The sequence below is a fragment of the Lampetra fluviatilis genome, chromosome 3 (genome assembly GCF_964198595.1).
Source record: "Lampetra fluviatilis chromosome 3, kcLamFluv1.1, whole genome shotgun sequence".
NCBI classification, from domain to species: Eukaryota; Metazoa; Chordata; class Hyperoartia; order Petromyzontiformes; family Petromyzontidae; genus Lampetra; species Lampetra fluviatilis.
The window spans coordinates 9,108,349-9,126,210 of record NC_136277.1 but is presented as its reverse complement, the minus strand read 5'-3'; the positions used below and the strand labels follow the sequence as shown (position 1 = coordinate 9,126,210).

Sequence of the window (17,862 nt, the reverse complement as noted above, 5' to 3'; positions counted from 1 at the left end):
GCTATCAGCCTCTCTACTGCTAGCTTGTCTGTTGTTGCGCTCCGCTCGCTTCACTCTCTCCGCTGCTACCCTATTGCTACACACCCTGGTAGGATAATTGGTTTTTTTCCCTTCTATCTGGCAACAAAACTGACACCTTTTTACAAGGAGTCATGTTTGCATAGACCACAATACCTGCAGTCATAATGCAAACAAAAAAAATTACTCTGATAATGTGCACTGTCCTTGAAGTTGATTGGTCCACACCCGAGACAGCTTTCCTTAGAGCCTAGTCTCAGATGGGTTGGACCAGATGACGCCAAAAGGCGCACGCCTTTAAGGAAAGCTGTCTCGGGTGTGGACCAATCAACTTCAAGGACAGTGCACATTATCAGAGTTATGTTTTTGTTTGCATTATGACTGCAGGTATTGTGGACTATGCAAACATGACTCCTTGTAAAAAGGTGTCAGTTTTGTTGCCAGATAGAAGGGTAAAAAAACAATTATCATATTTTTACTGGCAAATGAGGTTCCCATGGTGTATACACCCTGGTAGCTTTCCCACTGCTAGCCTCACACCAAATACTCTGCTAGCTTCTCCACTACTAGCCTCACACCATATACACTGATAGCTTCTCCACTGCTAGCCTTCCACTATATACTCTACTAGCTTCTCCACTGCTAGCCTTCCGCTATATACTCGGCTAGCTTCTCCACTGCTAGCCTTCTACTATACACTCTACTAGCTTCTCCACTGCTAGCCTTCCGCTATATACCCTGCTAGCTTCTCCACTGCTAGTTCCGCTATATACTCTGCTAGCTTCTCCACTGATAGCCTTCTGCTATTTACTCTGCTAGCTTCCCCCCTGCTAGCCTTCGCGCTCTCACACTTAGGATTCCGCTAGCCTCTCTACTGCTAGCCTATGCGCTCTCACACTTAGGATTCCGCTAGCCTCTCTACTGCTAGCCTATGCGCTCTCACACTTAGGATTCCGCTAACCTCTCTACTGCTAGCCTGTCTGCCCTCACTTCTCCAACCTCGCCCTTGCAACCAGTGGGGGTTCAACGAACACCACTGGAGAGGACGAGGTGTGGAGAGCGGGGCCCGGACTTCTCTTGCGTTCCTCTTGTCTTTACTCCAGCCGACTCAACCCCTGCCTCACGCGGTACAGTATCTATCCTGCCTCTCATTAACTCCTAATTAATTAAGCTGGCGACCTCCCGTCCCCTCACGCCCCTGGCTTCTGCCGTTATTGTCCCAATCTCCAGACTTCAAGACGCCTACCCCGTGTTTGCATTTGCAGCCAGCCAATCACCGCTATGCATCCTAATTAGCCGTCCCCTTGCAGTTGCTCTCTCTCATCGCACCTGTTCTGCCGTGATGCGACCTCACTGTCCGTAACTCGCACATGCGTGCACCCTGCTTGCAAACCCCGCGCGCGTTTACTGCACTACACATTCACTAGCACAGCTAACGTTTAGGTGTGTTAGCAAATGGCGGCTTGCCACTGCGTCGTCCGGGCCCTAGCCGAGCTTGGCCCTCGCCGAGCTTACATTTACAAGCAAATTTCTCTCTCCTACTCGCCCTCTCCTACTCGCTCCTACATGAATATTAGCTGCCCCGCCCATCTCTAAACCTTTATTAACAGCTTGTCTCAGCAGATTTCTCTCTTTTTTCACCTGAATACGAATGCTTGTGTTGCGATCGAAACGTCGTGATTTAGATTTCTGTTATTTTTTATATCTACGTGGCTTTACCGAAAGACCCAAAGAATATTAATTCCTGCAGTCGCGAAAGCTTTAAGTCAAGTTAAAAGTGTGTTGTTCAGAAAAATGGAAGGAACCAGAAAGAGAGGAAGACCTAACAAAGAATGGCTGGACGACATAAGAGATTGGTGCCAGAAAGATGTGCACTATTTGAACATATTGGCATGAGACAAAGGAAAGTGGAAACAACTAACGAAATCATGGGACCTCCTTTGCCAGTACCAAAATATACCAATAGGGTTTTTCCCCTTTTTTCTGGCAACAAAACTGACACCTTTTGCAAGGAATCATGTCTACATTAACTGCAATACTTGCAGTCAAATGCAAACAAAAACACAATACTCTGGTAATTTATGCATTGTCTTTGAAACTGATTGGTCCACACCAGAGACAGCTTTCTTTGGAGCCTCGTCTCATATGGTGTTCGACCAGATGGCGCCTTTTGGCGCCATCTGTAGACATGATTCCTTGCAAAAGGTGTCAGTTTTGTTGCCAGAAAAAAGGGGAAAAACCCTATTGGTAACTAACGAAATGTGCAGTGGACACCTATGGGCTATCTTTCCATGGATCGTGATGATGATGATAGATGTGGAAGCATAGCATAAAAGTATGACAATGGATTTCCTACACTGTCCTGCACACCACATATGTCCACGAGTATTATGACAAACCTGTTTGTTCACCGTGGTCACCCATACAAGCACTATCCAAGCTCAACCCTATATTCTGGGTGCTTTTCTTGACCATCCTGGTGCATTATAGACCATTTTGTCATTAGCAATGTCTTATATCAGAAATAATATATGTATATGAGGTGTGCATCTATGAGATGCTGTTCTGTTTTCTTGCAACAATTGCTATAGGAGTGCGAGAAAATTATGGATACCTGTTTGAAGGGAAAATGGTTACAATGAAGCCAGGGTCTGCACTGGCTATAGCTGCGAATGTGTCGGCATCACCAGAGTTGGTGACGGAGATGTTGAGATAGGCCGGAGTGCCATTGATAAGTTTGGGATAGAGCTCTTGTGAAACAATCTGTGGAAGGCAATTCCATAACAAATTAACGATTTTGTATGGTTCTATAAGACCAGGGGTGGCAATTTTTTCATTAATTATTTTATAGATATATATATTTAAATATCAAAGTAGGATAGTAATGGGGAACTTAAAATAATCAAAAGCATCAATGTGGAGAATATAAATAACAATAAGCAGATAATGTATCATTTATATCTTACACAACCCATCAACCACACGGCCTTCTGGGAGTGCATAATTTCAGGAGAATTGCTTTAAGTAAAGCAAACTCTTGATTGGTTTCGACATGCAGCTTCTCATCAATAGTCAGGCTTGCTGGAATCAATGCTGGTGAACTTCCGATCGTATAGGCTATCTTCATGATATGGGTCCAAGTTCGACAAAATATAATATAATACATAACTCAAAATAATAATCAGCGTAATTGTGGATAATATACATAAAATACATAAGCAGACAATCTATATATATAAAAGGGAAATGTGTGACTATGTGTGTCTGTTCAAAATGTTTAGCATACTTCCCGACATGCAACAAACTTGAAATTTGCCATGCGGGTACTTTCCAGACTGTATACCATGCAAAAATTATAAAAATAGACTTTTGTAAAAAAAATGGGGGGGGGGGGGGGCACAATAATGCATATTTTTTGCACGGCAAGTGAGCTGTGACGTCATATCTGTCGTGCTTAGCGCGCTGCGCTACAAACCCGGCGACCCGAGTTCGATTTCCGTTCACGGCCACCACCAGTGACGATTATTTCAACCGGTCCTGGGCCTCCCCTAGGTCGACCCAGCCTCCAACGAGTAACTGGTGTGGTGTGTGAACATCGTCACTGGGGGGACAAAGGCGGCCGGGCGTGGTGAATCCAAGTCCCGGGCGAAGCCGGGTTAGTAAAGCTAGTGTCTCTATATATTTGTCTCTCCACAACCAAAATAACACTTTCTTACACAACTCATAAGACGATTCAAGCAAGCCTAACTGCTGGTAAGACTCTATATGTCGAAACTGGTGTAGAGTTTGCTTGTACAGTATTTGAATACATGCTGCTGTAATTTTACACTGGAAGAAGACCATGTGGCTGATGGGTTGTGCAAGACATACTTTACATTTTATGTGGAGATAGAGACGTAAGAATAAGTTATTGTCTGCCTGATTATTTTGTTGTACTAATGGACATTGCATTAAAAGTGTACAGAAAGCTTAGAAATTAAAGAGCAAACATAAAGAAATGGGCCAAGAAATCAAAAGAGAAGCCAACGATGGGAAATTACCTGCAGTGTTATCGTGGTGACATGAGAAACTGTCGGAAATACTCGGCCAAAGGTATTATTTTTCGAATCCTTCCCACTGACATACACACAGAACTGCTCCTCTGGAAGGGAGTCAATCTTTCCAATATAGCCTCCTGGGCTGGTGTCGTAGAGTGGGATTATTTGAAGAGGTCGACCATCAGGTGATAGCAGCGTCAACGTCTCAGCAATAGCACTGCTGGTGTCTTCGTCTGTAATGGTGACTTCCACCAAGAGCGGTACGCCTGAAAACCCATCATGATCATCATCAAACATCAACATTCCACATTACGCACCGACCAGAAACTGGCCATCACTTTCTGTGGCAAAATTCCTCGGTGTAACTCTCGACAAGAGCCTCACCTTCCACAAACACCTTCAGAATATTGTTGTTAAAACAAATTCACGAGTTCATCTCGTGCGTAAACTGGCCGGAACATAGGGAGCAAACGCATTGACACTACGGACAACCACCACAGCATTCGTCTTCTCTGAGGCAGAATATTGCGCCCCAGTCTACAACCAAAGCGTACACACGAAGCTGGTGGATACACATGTAAATGAGGATTATCTCAGGGATGCTAAAGAGCACACCGCTGCCGTGGCTTCCAATCCTCGCTCCTCCGCAACTCTATTGTGATGCCGCGTGAGTGAGAGAGTACTGTGAGGTCATTAGAAATCCAAACCTCCAAATAAGCAAGCACATCTTCATGCCACCACTGCACATGCTCAAATCCAGGAAACCATTCTGGAAATATGCAAGGAACCTCCATGACAAAGACAAGACCACCTAAGCATGATGGAGGGAAGCCTGGGCAAACACCAACCTGCTGCAAAAATCCATCCTCAGCGACCCCACAATCCTCCAACCAGGATCTGACCTACTGAGGAAGAGGTGGTCCTCTTTCAATCGGGCCCGGACACTACGTGAAAGATGTAGACACTTTCTCCATGAATGGAAAATTAAAGAGAGTCCAGTTTGTGACTGTGGTGCAACACCACAGACCATGCAATATATCGTGAACGATTGCCCAATCAGATTATTCAACGGAGATCTGAAACAAATCTACTCGAGTACACCTGAAGCAGGTGAATGGATCTAGTTCTCTTCATCAATTCGTAATCTAATAATTGTTTTTTTACCCTTTTATCTGGCAATAAAACTGACACCGTTTTTACAAGGAGTCATGTTTGCATTGGCCACAATACCTGCGGTCGGAATGCAAACAAAAAACAAACACAACTCTGATAATGTATGCACTGTCCTTGAAATTGATTGGTCCACACCCAAGACAGCTTTTCTTAGAGCCTACTTGCAAAGGTGGTTCCAATTTTTGTTTTTGCATTCCGACCGCAGGTATTGTGGTCAATGCAAACATGACTCCTTGTAAAAAAGGTGTCAGTTTTGTTGCCAGATAAAAGGGTAAAAAAACAATATCATATTTTGCTACTAGCAAATGAGGTTCCAATGGTGTAAATGCTTAACCCGAGCTCTCATACTCTGATGGTGCATTGTCTTTGAGTTGTGCGCCTTTTGGCGTCATCTGGTCCAACACCATGTGAGACTAGGCTCTAAGAAAATCTGTCTCGGGTGTAGACCAATCAATTTTAAGGGCAGTGCATACATTATCAAAAGGTGTCAGTTTGTTTGCAGATAAAAAGGTAAAAAAATATAATATTTTGCTACTGGCAAAGGAGGTTCCAATGGTGTAAATTTGTAATCTGTTGCAATCCCCAAAAATGCCATAGGAAAGAAGAAGACCCACCATTACCCATCACTCACAAACTGCTATTTATCACTCAACTTTACACCACAATTACCACGCCATTCCCATCATCACTTACCATCACCAAACCTCACCACTACTCACTATCATCCATCACGTACCAACCACCACTCATTATTTAACTCGACACTACCACTACTACACATTATCGCTCACGATCACTAACCAACACTTACAATTACTCACCATTGCTCATCAACTGCCACACATCATGACGGTCAAATATCGCGCGTTTTCAGATGCGCATCTGCGGCCATCTGGAATGCTCTTCCTTCCGATGCTAGGAAGCAATTGGAGCTATCCACTTTTAAATCTATATTGAAAACTCTTTTTTTTAACTGCTCTTTGTGTTTAGTTTGTTGTCCATTCCCCGCACCTTCGATTAGCACGGTTGGCTATGTATGGTGCAAAATAAGTTAAACATACATACATCATTCAACCACAAACCACCATCATCAATCATAATCACTAACCATTACCAACCAAGATTCACCACTTATCACTCAGGACCACAATACCACCCACTACGGTACCACCATCATCGTTATATTTACTGTACACTTAAAAAATATATTTACAAATAAATGTTTTTTTTTAAATATATTTTTACAATGGGTTATTTTTTATATCAGCTAGAAAAATTTAGACATTGAGCATATTTTTGTAAGTAAATAACTCTATTGGAAAATACTCTGCGGTGTTCCCTCAACACATTAACATCCCAGAGTTATTCATTTGTAATGGAATCCAACTCACTGTACTCATTGGATCCAATGGATTAACTACTCAGCAGACTCAAGTGATGCAGGCAACTGGCAGTGTTGTGCTCTACGAGTGGTGGTGTAAGGACCTGTCGAGTTGGTAAGAGACGAGCAGTAAGTAGCCTATGTGATAGAGCCGGGATTGGCTCACCTTCTTCGACGGTCAGAATTTGGGACAGGTGCATGACACTGTCAAGCAAAGAAAATAACTCGCAATATATGAACGTAAGCATGCAACGATGTGTCATGGCCAAACAACGATATCATGGGTGTGTTTTCCAAGAACAGTTATGAAACAGGAATTTATACTAATAATAGCGATTTCGTGCACAGAAGCAATTCCAAGGTGGAACCCATGCTCGAACCTGTGATTGAAGCCGTACATGAACCCATCCTCTTCCCCGTGCTTGAACCCATGCCCCTAACCGCAAATGTGACCCTAACCCTAGCCCTAATTCTGACCGTAACTGGATTCGTGGGTTCAAGCATCGATTCGAGGTGTTGTGTTTCTTTGTAATTGATACAATGATTAGCATGCAGCGATCAAGGAATCACCGCTCTCCATTGGTTGATCATTTCTAGCAAATAGTTTTTCATTTGCAAAATTTTCCATTTGCATGTGTAGTGGCATAGCGCTGGCTGCAAGCAGAAAAGGGGATCTGCAGAGTATGGCAGTCCTGACGACAGCAGGCCAGGATATACACGAGAGGGGGATCTAGGGGAAAGGTCACAGAAGGGGCCCATCAGGAACCCGCTAGTAGGTTCCAGAAAGGGAGCGTGGCCGGCGCAGAGTGAGGCCACGCTGGCAGTATAAGAGCTGCCCCTGTGGGGGACCTCGGGGCTGTTGTTGAAGTGGGATCCCCATTGTGCTGTTGAAGTCCATCGTCGCCATTCTTCTCGTCGTCTTCACCATTCTTCTCGTTGTCGTCTCTGTTTATATCGTCTCGGGGTGCCGCTAGCCAAATAGCCTACCAACTGTCCTGGCTGAGTAGCATCACCGATAATACATGGACTAAATATTAAGTGTGTTAATCCCGATGGTGCTCATTAATAAAGAAGTGCCTCCAAGTTTTATCGTCTCCGAGTTAGTCACTACACATGTGTAGGGGTATTGCGGAGGAGCTGTGTGTATGGGATCACGCGGGAGGCTAGCACAGTGGGCGGGGCTTCGTGAGCGCACGGGAGGGTGCTCGCAGCGATGTCCGCACAGGGCAGCCTGGGGGGGGGGGGGCTGACCCCACCCCTCAGCGGGGGGTTTGGGATGTGGGGGGATGAGCCGGAGAGCTCGGGGCAGAATGTTTAAGCTAAACCAGTGAAGACCGAAGACTGCCTAGCTAGAGCCCTGGACTCCCCTGGGACGCCGCCCTTGTCAGGGCCGCGCAGGACCGAGCCAGCGGCGTGGTCCCGTGAACCAGAGCTAGGGCTCTGGGACTCCGGGTACCGTAGCCCGACTGACCAGTGTCGGGCCAGACAGCCTCCCCTAGCCCATTAGTGGAGGATTAGGAGGTAGGTCAGGGGTAGCTAGCTGTGTGTTCCCAGCTATCCGGGTGAGGGGGCCGATACCCCCTCCAGTACTGTATGTCCACAGTGGTGGTGACTATTGTCAAATAAATACGTGTGCCTACACCAACGGTGTCCAAGAGTCATCAACGGTACTTCACATGCATGCCACGTCCTTAATTAGTGGTCTCATTCCATCATGCCACAGCACCGATAAAAAAATTATCACTTGCATTCCTGTGCAGCATCAGTGTGCCGACTGGCGGCCGTAAGGGCCAATGACAGGTCGGAGGACAGCACAACCTACAGAACAGAGTCATACGTGAGTGACCACAAGAAAGAAAAAACTAGGCCAAGGGTCAAAGAGGGGATCTATCTGGAAGCTCCCAGAACCGCGGGAGAGTTTGACTAGAGGGGCATGGCCAGGGCCAGGGCATGGCCGCGCTTGGGGGACATAAGGTGGAGTAGAACGGAGTTCTGGGCGCCGTGGAATTCGGGGTCCTCGACGTCGTCGCTGTCATCATCGTCGTCGCTGTCGTCTCTTCCTCGTCGTTGTCGTCGCTATGTAGCAATCTCGCAATATAGTTAGACATCGTTGTCGCTATATAGTTAACCAGCTGTATAGTTAGACATCGCCATTGTCGCTGTATAGTCAGCCAGCAATATAGTCAGTGCTAATTAACAGTGACTGTGTCATTAAAGTCGTAGCTGTACGCCGACGATAAATAAATAAGAAGCCCTCTACAGTTCGTGTCTCTGAAGTCATTACGTTACACATGTAGGGTGCACAATGCAGAAGTCCCATCTCTAAGGTTTAGGTGTACAGTATACTGTACAAGTGCCTGCACACACACACACCAGGCGCATTTAGGTTCAGGGCTGCTTCTCAAGACAAGAAGGCGAGCATGCCCATCACCACTAAAAACTAAAAAATTAGGTAAAGAACTAGTTTTTCAATGCAAATACTTTTATTTGCACTCAAAAGTAGAAAATACATAATTTGGCCACAGAACATCATATTGTGTTAGTTCTGGGCTAAAAAACCTTATATTCTACTTTTCATTGCGATACAAATGTTTACATTGAAAAACAATATTTTACCTCATTTTTTACGTTTTAATCTCATTGTAATTTACGTTATTGAGACTTTAACGGAAATTCTGGTCATTTTCATACAGTCGGTGTATGCAATGAGATAAAAGTAGCATTAATATCTCTATATATATCCAAATTGAATCAGATTTAATGGTAATTGGTTGAATTCTTTGAGTTCCAATATCTCTAAAATCGATTACATATAAATAATTTCGACCCTATAATTGATAACATTTGATTTGTAAAACATTTAAAAATTAACATTGTAAATGTAATTGTTACTTATATTTTAAGTGTTTTTACACAATTTAATTGTAAAATAATTTGGATATGTACATATTCATTCTAAGATATGAATCCAGACAATAACAAAAGTTAATTATTGTCTGGATAATTATAATATATTGGAAATTGTGCAATAAAAAATAACTAAAAAACACAAAGAGGCCCAGGATCGGTGGGACCTGGACTGGTCCTTGAATTGTCACGCGATACGAGTCTGTGTACACAATTTCAGCTTGTTAGGCTTCGTAGATTCAAAGATATTAAGCGTCAAATATTTAAAAGAATATTAACAGACAACAGCCACCCCTGTTCCCTGCCTAAATGGACTATCTGGCATAACATGTCCTAATATCACGAGGAAAGTAGCAAGTGACCACGACTGGCAAATCATTGAGTGGGATGCTCGTCATCCACTACATGGCCATCAGCCAGCACACCATCGTCTCTCATCGAGAAACAACTTCATGTGCTCCACTGTATCACTGACCACATCACCAGAATCTTCCATAACTTCCCTCTGACAAAAAGAATGGGAAAATCAAGCGACAAAGCTGCTAAATGGAGCCGGCGAGGAATCACCGTCAGTGAGAAGCTAAGATCTGGCTCCAATTTCAAATGGCTCGCATAGGGGAGCCTAAACAGGACTGAGAGTGGGTTTCAGCAGATGCAACTCTCTCATGAAAGCCATGGGGATTCTGCACAACAGAACAATGTGCTTGTCAGGAGAAGCAAACCATAGACCATCTCCTGAGATGCCCTGCAGCACCACAATGCACTCCTCAAGATTTGACAATGTCAAAACCAAAAGCAGTGGCCTGTGCAAAATACTGGGAAAATACTATATAGGTTGGACAGGATACACGATGAAGAAAATCAGACAATAGGGCAAGTTAAATAACAGTTTGTAAAAACTTTGTATTATTATACCAAATAAGGCACACAGAGCTATATAGCTACTTTTCAGAAGCGATCAGGCTACAAATGATAGCTCAACGAAGTGGTTTAGGGGCCGTCCATAAATGACGTCACGCGATTTTGGACAATTTTTGGACCCCCCCTTCCCCTTCCCCTTCGTCACACATCGTCACAAATGTCTGACCCCCCCCCCCCCTAGATGCGTGACGTAATTTATGGACGGCCCCTTATCACGTGGAAAATAAGATCAGCCAAATACTCTAAACGCTTGTTGATTCTACATGTGGAGGGAAAAACTGGAGTACCCAGAGAAAAATCCACGTGACCACGAGGAGAACATGCAAACTCCAAATATACAGGCGTTAGTGTTGGGATCGAACCCAATTCCGCCTGTATATCAGGCGAGGCAGTTAACATGTCCCCACCACAGCACACCAACATATCAAGAATTACAGTTAATAATATCACTCTGATAGGGACTGCAGGCAGCCCGAGAAGTGATGGAGACTCGAGTTGGAAGTATCTGAATAGAGTCGTTTTGTGCTGTTTTATGATGAGTCGTGGTCTCATGTTTATGAAGACGTATTGTTGAGTTCATGCAACTGACCTGCTGATGGTCTATTTGTGATAACCCTAATGCCAGGGTGCGGTCCAACATCATCTTCAACTCCAAACTTGTAGATGAAATTCAAAGAGCTTTGTCCTGAAAGTATGAGCATATCACATGTAGTATTGTAGACATATTGACATTGATAATATAGCCTACACAAACAATAAGAGCAAGTGCCATTAGCGAGTACCTGCAAAGGTGCAATAAGGGGGCGGTGTGGTTTGCATCATGCCCACCCGCCTTTGTTTCCCATTGCTAATGTTTGCAGACTGAACTATGGAACTCATCTAACGCTGCGTTGACAATCTATATACACACACGAAGATCTCTCACAGAGCCGTAATAGAAGGTTAGAGCCAGTGTTGTTCAGAAATAAGGGTTGAGGAATGAAGGGGAGGCCCAAAACTGGTTTAAATATCACTTTCCATGATGTTCGTGAATCGAACCCAGGTCCCTGAATTCATAGAGCATTGCACTAACTACTAGACCACTATTTCACCACTGGCCTATGACAAACACACAGGAGTTTATCATTGTGAACTGTTGGAGTAATTGCTGTTAGCAAATATTTATGTAAAAAAGGCATGACACATGGCGAGATATTCTTTGTTTTTTTAGGTAAAGCCACGTAGGTAAAAAATAAAAGTTTTTGCCTCTTATTATCGCCGGCTTGTTGCGGGGTTCGCGTCCATTGCTAAACCTCTCCACGCCCTAATGGCCAAGGGCCAGAAATTTAATTGGGGGGAGGCAGAGAAGGCTGCGTTCCGCTCCATCCACAATGGCCTTGTTAATGCTCCTCCCCTACGTTATCCCGACTTTTCACTGCCGTTCATCTTGGACACGGATGCCAGTCATACTGGTATTGGGGCCGTGTTATCTCATATTGTTAATGGTGTGGAGCACATGGTTGCGTATGGCAGCAGGGTGCTGTCTCTGGCGGAGCAGTGGTGCTGCGTTACGTGCCGGGAACTGTTGGCCATTGTCGTGTTCGTGCAGCAGTATCGGCACTTTGAAATGCGCTCGGATTTGCATATCCCTGCAGTTCTTGCCACTTTCAGGATGACCCCGTACACGTCTGATGTACAGTTGCAGGCCGCGCCCGCCCCGAAGGTGTCAAACATTTCCGATGTGATTCGATTGACAATGGGTAAACTTTCTGAGGTGCGGAAAGCTGCCAGTGTCAATTCTCGGGCCAGGCAGCTGACCAACGAGCGATTAGTCGCCGGGCGACAAGGCTTGGTTGCATTGTCCGCAGGTGCCAGTGGGCACGTCACCTAAATTGCTGCAACCTTGGAGAGGGCCAGTTTATGTCGTTCGGGTCTTGAGGCCCCAATGTGTCCAAGTTCGGTTTGGTAAGCAGAGCTGGTTTGTGCACCCCTCTCGCCTGAAACCTTTCATCACGCCGTGCGAGATTGTTTCATCTCAATATCGAAGGGGCCGAGTGTCGGGTGTGCCCGACGAGCTGAGGTGAGCGTCTGCCGACACGGGTCTTCAGGAGAGTGTCTCTGTTCCGCATCCAGGCGCCGCACAACTGATGCCTCGCACGCGGCCGCTCATATCAGCCTCACATGCTCAGAAGGCCAAGGACACGGCGACCCGGCCTACTGCTCTGCGTAAGGAGCCGGCTTCGTCGGGTGGATTTCTTGCCCCCCTCGGCCCTCCCAAGGCGGTCGAGTCCAACCCGTCTGGAGGACCGGCGTTACGGACTCATTCAAAAACTCGATTTGCATGATCCCGCACAATGCACACTCCCACACCATCTTGGGCTGTCGCACTCGCGTGAGTCATGGCCAGTATTTGGCTGATCCTGCTCACCATCGAGCTCATGAGCGTTGTTACACATTGAAGGTGGGAGATGTGCGCCACGGTTGTCGGGTTGACCGGGTGTTTTTTTGTCTTGCTGTCATGTGTATATATTGTACAGTTGGGTTTGGTCATTTATTGTTGCCTTGTTATGTTGTTGGAGCACACTTGTTGGTTGTTATGTTAAGTTACATCGGTTGCTTGCTTTGGGGGGAGTTAGCAGCTGGGACAGCTGGAAGCTACGTGGGGGGGGGGGGGGGTGATGTAGTGACTGTACTTGTCACTGTATGGTGCCGGGACTTGCGAAGTCTCGGCCGGTGATGTTGTCATTGCGGGCAGCCCAGGTTGCAGGCTGCAGTAACAACACTAGCGGTGGTGTGGTGAGTGCTGGTTAGCATGGAGGCAGTGTGCGGTGCTGGCTCCCAGTGAGGGAGCGAGAGTGAGCGTCGTGCCAGCCAGGGTTACTCTGGGGCATAATGCTCTGGCTGACTTGTTGTCACGTGACCGGACACTACTGGAGGGGGGCAACTGGTGGATGGGAGCCGAGGGGCGGTCACGTGGTCCCGGAGAACTCTCGGGAATTTTCGAGAAGGAGCTCGAGGAGCCTGGAAGGTGGGCGTGGCTAAGGGGGAAACCAGACTGACTCTGTTCATGTGTTCAGAGTCATGTCAGAAGATGCTTTGTAAATCAAATTTCTGTCGTAAATCGGTCCATGGTGGCATATAAACGTCTTAAATGTGGATCGTTAATCAGATCATTGTATATTTGTCAATATGTCATGCATGTAACTAGGTGTATGCAAATATTTCCACGCACAACCACACATGTCATGTAAAAGCATGATATATATTTTTTTCGTTACCGATGATACGTAAACTGGAAAGTCCCTCTGACGTGATTTGAATTTGCCAAATTCCAGTCAGTTTTGGCTCCCTCAATTGCATGATGAAGTAGTTTCCATATATTTGCGTCGATAAAAGGGTAGTATTTCCTGCAACAGCATCATCCCTTGTACCTGACAGGACAAAAATATTAACACATTCACACGCACCACACAAATATTGATTAGATTATTTGGTCTTGATTTGAAGCTTTCGTGACTGCAGGAATCCATACTCTTTGGTTCTTTCGGTAAAGTCACGTAGGTATAAAATAAAATAAATCATGACGTTTCGGGCGAAAAACAAGTGTCCGTCATCAGGTGGAAAAGCATGATCTGTTGCTGAGGCAGACTGTTTAAAAAGGTTTGAAATGGGTGTAGCCCAAGGGTCCCTATTCACCAATGTACCTGTACCTGACACCATTGCAATCATTGAAGACTTGGTCCAACAAGGACTGAATCCAGATGTACCAACTTTGGTCAGGCACTGCCTTACCAAAACATACTTCACCTGGAATGGTACATTTTACAAATAAAATGAGGGTAACCCAATTGGTTCTCCCTTATCGCCAGTGGTAGCGAATGTTTTCATTAAGAAATTTGAGACAGATACCATCCAGACATCCACCCTACGTCCTTTCTTGTGGAAGAGATACGTGGATGACACGTTTGTCATCTGGCCACATGGCCTGCCAGCATTGAACCAATTTCTCAACCACATAAATTCCATACACCCATCTATCAAATTCACCATAGAAGTGGAAAAGGATGGAAAGCTACCATTCCTGGATGTTTTGATCGAGAAGAGACCTGATGGCTCGTTGGGACATTCGGTCTACATGAAAGCCACCCACAAGGATGCCTATCTAAAGCCTGACTCCCACCACCATCCAGCCCAGAAGAATTCCCTCATCAAAACACTACACCATAGGGCCCGGCCCGTTGCATCTCCGACAAGCACCACCTAGCCAATGAGTTGGAGCACGTACACCAAGCCCTCAGGATGAACCGATACTCGGACCGTACAATCCGCAAAGCTGTCTCCCCAGCCATGCGGAGACAACCCTCTGAGGATCCAACCAAAACCATCACTTTACTGTACATAGCAGGGGTTACCAAAAAGATTTCCAAAATCTTACACAAACACAAGATCCAGGTTCGTTTCAACACAGTACACAAAATCTGTGATTTAATCCCATCTGTAAAGGATGTGATTCCTGACATGCAATACCCTAGTGTCTACAAACTGAGTTGTGGTTGAGGTAGCAGTTACATTGGGGAAACGAAACGACATGTCTCGGACCGCGTTCGTGAACACAAGGCAGATCTGAAACACGGTAGGACCAATACCTCTGCCGTTGCTGATCATTGTTTTAACGCTGTGGGCTCACACGAAATAGATTTTTTCAAGACGGAGGTACTCTGCAAACCTACCGGCTACCTTCAGGGATTTGTTCATGAAGCCATCCAGATATATATACACAGACACAACTTCAATCGAGAAGATGGGTACAAACTGAGCAATCATTGGAAGGACGTTATTAACCAGGTAAAGTCTTAACTGACTGTGATGTTTCCATCTTACCTGCCTATGTCAGCTGTTATTTCCGACTCTGTGTGTCTCTCTCTCTATGCCTCTCTCGTGCCTTTGGATTGCACTCTCATGCTCACATGTCCTTTGTATTGCACTCTCATGCCTTTGGATTGTACAATCATGCTCACATGCCCTTTGGATTGCACCCTTTGGGTTGCACTCTCATGCCTCTCATGCCTTTGGATTGCACAACTCTTCGATTTTTACTTTCACATGCTAATCTCTCACATTACCATAGCCAATTCCATGCCCTCGTCGAGGAGGCTGCTTTGGATTGCACCACTCTTCGATTTCACATTAACATTCTAATCTCTCACATTAACATCACTAACCCCGCCCACTTCTTTATGACCCTTGGGATACACCCATTTCAAACCTTTTAAAACAGTCTGCCTCTGCAGCAGATCATGCTTTCCCACCTAATGACAGACGCTTGTGTTGCGCCCAAAACGCCGTGATTTATTTTATTTTATACCTACGTTACTTTACCGAAAGAACCAAAGTGTATAGATTATTTGCGTATGGCACATTTTAAAACCAGATGCAACCCAAGCAAGGCAGCCATTCATTATGCCTTGGGTTGCTTTTCCGACTACCTTTAGGATGATTGATGGGTTAATTTAATTTCCTCATAAACTCTAAATGCAAAAGGCATTATTCATCAGCCTGCACTCACTGTTTCAGAGTCACTCAATTTTAGCAAATTGTTCTTATATACTTTATTTAAATTTAATTTATTTATTTTTAGTGATTTGCGCACCTTTCCATTATTTTGCAACCTATCCATGTTTGTATTGGTTTTTGTAACAGTCTGACCTGCCCCTATTGGACATATGTGAAAAAGAGATTCATATCTCATCGGATTCCTCCAGTCTAAATAAATATTCTGATTCTGATTCAATTGCAATTCAAAATATTTCTTGTCACTGCAGATTGACTGTATCTCCTCATCCATATTGCATTAAATCACCATATTTCGATTTAAAGCTTTCGTGACTGCAGGGATTCATCTTCTTGGTTCTTTCGGTAAAGTCACGTAGAAGGGAAGTAATAAAATAATAAAAATAAAACATAATAAAATAACTCTCACGAAGTTTCGGCCACAACGCAAGCAGCCGTCCTCACCTGAGGACGGCACCTGAGGACGGCTGCTTGCGTGAGGACGGCTGCTTGCGTTGTGGCCGAAACGTCGTGAGAATTATTTTATTATGTTTTATTTGTATTATGTTATTACTTCCCTTCTACGTGACTTTACCGAAAGAACCAAGAAGATAAATCACCATAATTAAGGACACAACATTTGTTTCTCCTTCTAACCTCATCCTGCTTGCTCAACTTTTGATTTCACTCACATAATGTCGTCCCCCATCTTCCTATAACCTTCATCAATTCAAGAAACATGATAGTATCCGCTTTACTACCATTAGCACTCTCTGGCTAATCCATTTGCATCTTAGGCCTTAGGCCTGTGCCCAGCAACTTTGATTTAAAACAGCATACCTACATGATGTGCCCCAAACTGTCTGGGATGAATTTGCAATCTTGTAAATGAGTAAACTTCTACGTCACATACACAGTAGATCACTCCCATACGTTTTAATACACCAATGCAATATGACATCATCAACTAACTGTGATGCCAATAACCACAACGTTAACGGGGTTTCTGCATTACCAAACCTTTGAACTTGTGTAGGACAGCATGCGATGTCTAGCTTAGGTGTGTCTACTACAAAAGCTGGTTGTTTTTGAGTTGTGCCTTCCTTGAAGCCTTTGATTTAGTGGAGGCAAAAATGACAAGTCTACTTAGTCTCAAATATGATCTGCAACACACACACATATCTCACCAATGTACAACCACTGTTTAATTTTCCCAAAGTAAGAATGTATCGACCAGAGAAGGGTGATGGGCCAAGTTAGCCTACTAATTGTGAGTTAAGCATTCTGCAATGCATGGTAAGACAATCTGGATGTACACTTCATAAGTCTATAGTTGAAATATTATTTTCGTACAATTGTATCCTGATTCTACTATTGGCATCATGTCGTAAGATGAAGTATTTATTCTAATTTCTCTCAGACCAGTGCAACTCTTCATGTTATAAAGAACAGCCCACACAAGATAATGCAAAGCTACCTCTGATACCATTTCCAGTAACCACTGTCCTACACAATAGGAGGCAGCACTTCCCCACCCTGAGGTTAATATGTATCACATGACAGTAAAACCGATCTTTTTTTTGGTCTCTGAGCTGATTTTTTGACAACCAACCAATTTTATTATATGGAGGGGGAGGGGTGTAGACATGAGTGACCAGGCTGTGAACGTCAGCTCTTTACACTTGAGAAACTGGTTTATTCACAGGCGGCTGCCTGCATTTCAAGCCAGAATTTAAGCAGTGCTCAGACTTCTGAGCCACCTGACCACCTGCAGAGAACGTATAATCTTGATTTGAAGCTTTCATAACTGCAGGAATCCATACTCTTTGGTTCTTTCGGTAAAGTCAGGTATGTAGAATAATAATAAAATATCACTACATTTCGATCGCCACACAA

At 44.6% G+C, this 17,862-nt stretch overlaps 1 protein-coding gene across 1 annotated transcript in view; it reads right to left on the bottom strand.

The window, feature by feature from the left end:
• Nucleotides 1–17,862, bottom strand: part of LOC144948939 (von Willebrand factor A domain-containing protein 7-like) — a 66,331-nt gene that overhangs the window by 6,813 nt on the left and 41,656 nt on the right. Inside the window, exons 11-14 of the mRNA XM_078878695.1 lie at nt 13,695–13,847; nt 11,027–11,122; nt 4,059–4,321; nt 2,633–2,781 (exon numbers count right to left, since the gene is read on the bottom strand). Of these exons, the coding sequence (XP_078734821.1) occupies nt 2,633–2,781; nt 4,059–4,321; nt 11,027–11,122; nt 13,695–13,847 (661 nt within the window). The remainder of the gene's footprint in view (nt 1–2,632; nt 2,782–4,058; nt 4,322–11,026; nt 11,123–13,694; nt 13,848–17,862) is intronic.